Source organism: Octopus bimaculoides, chromosome 28 (assembly GCF_001194135.2).
Source record: "Octopus bimaculoides isolate UCB-OBI-ISO-001 chromosome 28, ASM119413v2, whole genome shotgun sequence".
Taxonomy (NCBI): Eukaryota; Metazoa; Mollusca; class Cephalopoda; order Octopoda; family Octopodidae; genus Octopus; species Octopus bimaculoides.
The window spans coordinates 10,428,256-10,434,242 of record NC_069008.1 but is presented as its reverse complement, the minus strand read 5'-3'; the positions used below and the strand labels follow the sequence as shown (position 1 = coordinate 10,434,242).

The 5,987-nt window shown below is 35.5% G+C and overlaps 1 protein-coding gene across 4 annotated transcripts in view; it reads left to right on the top strand.

The window, feature by feature from the left end:
* Positions 1–5,987, top strand: part of LOC106873345 (uncharacterized) — a 253,626-nt gene that overhangs the window by 134,328 nt on the left and 113,311 nt on the right. For all 4 annotated transcript variants that reach the window (XM_052977316.1, XM_014920673.2, XM_052977317.1 and 1 more), the window contains 2 exons: positions 2,260–2,539; positions 4,518–4,650. In XM_052977316.1, the coding sequence (XP_052833276.1) occupies positions 2,260–2,539; positions 4,518–4,650 (413 nt within the window). The remainder of the gene's footprint in view (positions 1–2,259; positions 2,540–4,517; positions 4,651–5,987) is intronic.

Below are 5,987 nucleotides of genomic sequence, written 5' to 3'. Positions count from 1 at the left end.
ATATATATATATATAATTGTTAAATAGGACAACAAATTTTAAGGCAAGTTGTATACATTATTATTATTGGAAAAAATTTCCCAAAAGTTTTTCCAATAATAAAATTTTTTTCCAATAATAATAATGTATATGACTTCAGATGTTTGCTTTGCCTTAATGTTTGTTGTCCTCTTTAACAATTATATATCCGCTGCATCTGAAATCTGAAATGGCTCTGTAACTAACATCTCGGCTATAACCTTGGAGCCCCAGTAATCCATTACAGCACTTACCTAGCATATGTAATCGTTTAGATCACCTGTGAACTAAACTCCCTTACTTTGTATGTATGTATATATATATATATATATATATATATATATAATCAGCAGTAAATAGTCAGGATACAATATTTATATAGATATTAATACTGCTATTATTATCAAAGGCAAAATAATTAGTTGATAGTAACAGCAACATTAATATAGGTGGTTGCAGGCCTGAAATAGCATTATATAGCTATAGAATTAAAATTATATTAATCACAAGGACGCACTTTTACATCTACTTGCTAGAAATGAGAGCTAAAACCCTCATTTAAACTACCAAAATAGCACTGACATAAACACAGAATTAACAGTTCTCTAGCAAAACAGATGGAAAAAATCCCTCAAATACCTATATAAAATAAAACTATATCTTTTTCTGTATTAGTATATATGTGGACCGGTTTCTGATACTGTTGATTCTGTGATTATTTTCAGTGTTATTTTGGTGACTTAAACGTTAGTTTTTCCTCTCATTTATAGCAGGTAGATGTAAAAGTACATCATTATGATTAACACACACACACACACACACACACACACACACACACACACACACACACATACATATATACACAGGGTGTCCAAAAAGTTACTGATGGGTTTTAATTTTTAATAACTTCATTAATTTTACAAAAAATGCAGGAAATTTTGATACGATATAAAGGATATAATGGAAATTATATACACAAATCAATTTTTGCAAAATCACTACATCACATATGAAAAATGACATTGATTATGCCCATGCTCTTGCCAAAATTTGCACCATAACAACCTCAAGTGTTTCAGAACCCTCTTGTCTGATTTCCCTATTTATGTTCTCTATTAATGTTCTCCTTCAGTTGCACCAAGTTCTCTGATTTGTTGACATAAATCCAGGCTAGTCAAGTCTGGAGAACAGGAAGGCCATTCAAAGTAGATCTCACACCTGGTTCTAGCAAGATGGGGTGACTGCTCATACTGCAAGAGAATCAATGAAGTTACTACAGGAGTGCTTTGGAGAGAGAATAATCTCCTACTACAGCAATACTGACTGGCCTTCGAGTTCCCCAGACTTGACTAGCCCAGATTTTTTTTTTTTGTGGAGATACTTGAAAGAGAAGGTTTATGTCAACAAACTGGAGACCTTAGTGCAACTGAAGAAGAACATCAATAGAGAAATCAGAGAATTGGGCTCTGAAATACTTGAGGGTGTTATGGTGCAAGTTTTGGAAAGAGCACAGGTGTAAGCAATGTCATTTTTCATATGTGGTGTAGTGGTGTTGCAAAATTTGACTTGTGCATATTAATTTCCATTATATCCTTTATATTGTATCAAAATTTCATGTGTTTATTTGTAAAGTTAAGGAAGTTATTTAAAATGGAAACCCATCAGTGACTTTTGGGACACCCTGTGTGTGTGTGTAAAATATTTGAGCCAGATATGGTCAGTGTAACCTTTTAGCATTCAGATTATTCTGTCAAATATAATGCTTATTCCCATTGTCTTGAAGGAATTATGCATTATCTCAGAGCTTTGAGATTTTGATGATGCGCTTGTTTATTTTTAGAATGACATTGTTGGAGAGGCGTGAAAGGTTACATCTGACCAATTTCAAACATAAAACAGGCAGAATATTGTGGCCGGATATTGTCAGTTTTGAATACTAAAGAATTAATGACCATCTTCCATGCTATTATGGGTAGGACAGTTTGATAGAATTCAATAAATCCATAGGACTGCATTAATCTCCTGTATTTATTTTAACAGGGTTTCTATGGCTCGAGAACCTTCCTAATACCAACCACTTTACAGTTTATGCTGGATAGTTTTTTTTCATGAACTTCTTCCTGCCAACAGCATTATTGAGGTTGTCATATAACTCACAAGATAAAAAAACTGATTCTTCAATTCAAAGATGTTTCCTTTTTTGACATGCTTATTATTTTCATTTCCACTCCTTTTCTGTAGATCTGACATGTATCTAATTCATGGGGCTAGAACAAAATTGCTTACAGCTGATATGGAGATTGATGACAATAATATTAATTCTAAGAAGAAGAATAAGATCTGTAGCAGTGAGCAAGTATTGGCTATAACAGGTCTAAGGCTTTGCCAGGAGGTAAACATACCCAGTGTATTCCTGTTGAAGCGAGGTCCCTTTATTCCTCTCACTGGTCCATTGGTCTATGACCTTCATCTGATCAAGGAAGATATGCCAGAAGGTGTCCTAATTACAATAATACCATTTGTAAGTTATTTTATTCATTCATCCATTCACACACTTACACACACACACACACTCACACATATGTCTGTGTCGCTAACCACTACACACATTTTTTTTCTCTCCTTATTTCTTTCTGTGTTACTTTCTGTGGAAGAGCATAGGCTCGAAACATTAAAGAGTTTTTCAAATCCTGAGCATTATACTAATACATCCATTTGTTTTCTGCACCACCTATCTTTGTCTGTTGTTTTTTTGTGAATTCTCCCTATATATAATGTATATATATGTGTGTGTGCATGTGTATTTGTATATGTATGTATGTATGTATGCCTGTGAAGATATATATATGCATTTTTTGTTGGCACTCCGTCACTTTCGATGTCGAAAGTTCCAGTTGATCCGATCAACGGAACAGCCTGCTCGAGAAATTAATGTGCAAATGGCTCTCCACAGACACGTGTAACCTTAACGTAGTTCTCGAGGATATTCAGCGTGACACAGTGTGACAAGGCTGACCCTTTGAATTACAGACACATAAGAAACAGGAAGTAAGAGTGAGAGAAAATTGTGGTGAAAGAGTACAGCAGGATTCGCCACCATCCCCAGCTGGAGCCTCATGGAACTTTAGGTGTTTTCGCTCAATAAACACTCACAATGCCCGGTCTGGGAATCGAAACCGCGATCCTATGACTACGAGTCCGTTGCCCTAACCACTGGGCCATTGCACCTCCACATATATATATATATATTATATATATATATATATATATATATATATATATATATATATATATATATATATATATATATACATATATGTATCTATACATTTCTGCCCTCATTCTTGATCACTCTCTCTCTCTCCTTCTCTTGTTTTTCCTCTGACTAGATAGCCAAGTATCTTCTTTACATCAGCACACATGTTTCTGTCTCTCTATCACACTCTAACCTTTCATCTCTGACACAAGCCCTCCCCGCCTCCTCAAATGCCCTTGCCCCTCTCATAATTCTTTGTCTTTGTCTACTAAAGGCAAATTCCGTGGTTACCAAGGAGAGAAAAAATTGTCTCCCATGATAAAAGGTGTAAAAACACCATATCTGCCCAGTGTTATCCCCTTTTGGATTGTCAGACACACTGTTTCTAGCCCTTTAGCCGTTATCAATGGGAAACACTAAAAAGAGGTAACTCTGGGTAGATTTAAATCTGTAATTTTAAATCTGAGTTGTGCTATTAGACCTCCAGGTTGGAAGAAATTTGTCAGTATTGGCACCAAGCAATGTTTAGGCATAAGTGAACTTTAGGTTAGTTAAAATATGTTTTTGACATATTTCAACTTCTAAAGGAAAATTCACTGCAGTTACTCTTGGGAGAAAAAATTCTCTCTTAAGGTAAAAAGGTGTAAAAACACCATATCTGCCTTGTGTTGAAAAAGATGTAGACCTCAATATCGTTGGAAATAGAGAACTATATTTATTGAATGAGACAGTTCTAGAAACTCACATACAAGACTAAGTTTCTGTGCCAACAACATCATGATCGCCACACTTCTTTGGCTGTTATAAGTGCACACATACATACACATATACATATGTACATACACTCATACATACATTCATACATGCATACATACATTCATGTATACATACATACATAGATGCATACATACATACACACATAAATGCATATATACACATGTATATATATATATATATATATATATATATATTACACATACATACATATGTACATGCATGCATACACACAGAAAACCACTTTGTTGATATTGTCATCATCATCATTACTACACCATCACTAGAATCATCAGTATCTCTGCACCACTGATACAACCAATGTCACTTATATCATTGTGATATACCACAATGATATATACCACCATCACCACTCATCATTACTATTAACCTCAAAGTTTCCCCAGCATTAGTTTTTTTCTTTTCTCCCATTCATTACACTACTGAATCTTGGCCCCTTCTGAAACAGGATGACAGAAATATGTTGACTGTGGACACACCGGAATCCAAGCAGCAGAGGACAGTCTTTATTATGGCCACCACCAAAGAAGAATACCTGACAGTCGATGTTGTGTCACCATGGCGAGATATCAACATGAAAGGTCAGTTAATAATGATGAGAAAGCTAAAACTGCTGCTGCTGTTCTTCTTGTTATGGTTGTTATTGTGGTTGTTGTTGCTGCTGTTATTGTATTGTTGCTGTTTCTATTGTTGTTATTTAGCTCTTGGTCAACCCTTGTCCTACTGACCTATAATAATAATAATAATAATAATAATAATAATAATAATAATAATAATAATGATAATATATGTACAGGATTTGGGGGTTAACTCTGACAATTTTCAGCCCTTTAGTATTCAGATTATTCTATCAGATGTAATCCTTACTTATTCTCATTTCTTTTTTTAACTAATCATGCATTATCTTATAGCTTTGAGATTTCATTGATGTGATTGTATATTTTTACAATGATATTGCAGGGTAGGTGTGAGAGATAGGATTTGGCTGATTTAAGCATGAAACAGTCAGAATATTTTGGCTGGGTATGGCCGGTTTGAATGCTCAAGGGTAAATGTCTCATTTTTTCGGGAATAGCTTGATGCATAGGTGAAGAGCCAATGTCATTGGAGAGGATAAAGATTAAAGTTGTAGGTGAGAAAAAGTTACCTGACACAGAGGATTGGAAGCCATCTGAATATTGGAAAAGAGTTACCTGTATCATGATGATTTGCTGCAGGTATCAGAATACTGACACTATGACTGTTGCCTAGTGCTCTTTGAACTCTGTAAAGGCTGTAAGGCATGACATGGACAGCTGCAATGGAGAGTATGAAGCCATGGCCAGCAGTAACTGTGAAGATCTTTAGGTGTGTCTTGAGCAAATGTAACATCATACCACCCAACAACTTTGAACAGGGCCTTAAGTTCAATTCAAACAGCTATGTGAAGCTGCTGGGGACTTTGGTCAAACCCTGGCTGGAGAGGGTTGTTGTTGGAAGGTTATATGCATGACAGAAAGATTTGGCTCCATGGCATACATGTGGAAAAAGTCAAAAGTATTTGTTGGAGAATTTTTATGACTGCATCAGCCCTAATTTCTGGTCTCCTAATTTCTTTGATTATAATCCCATTGATTACTGTATGGAACACACTTGAGAAAGACACCAGCCACTCTGCTTCCATCACCAAGGCCAAGATGAAGGAAGTGTTCAAAGATCTTCCCAGAGACACAGTGAGGAATGCATATGCCGGGTTCCAGAGCCATCCTTAGGCTGTTGTGTAAGCTGGACGAGGCTTCTTTGAGTAAATTGTTACGTCCCAGCCATAATCTAGTTGATTTTTGATTTTTCCAAATACTTTTATTTTTGGATGAAGTATTGTGTTTTCTTTTCCTTTTGTGCAAACTGTCAAATTTAACCTGAACACCTGTACATACAC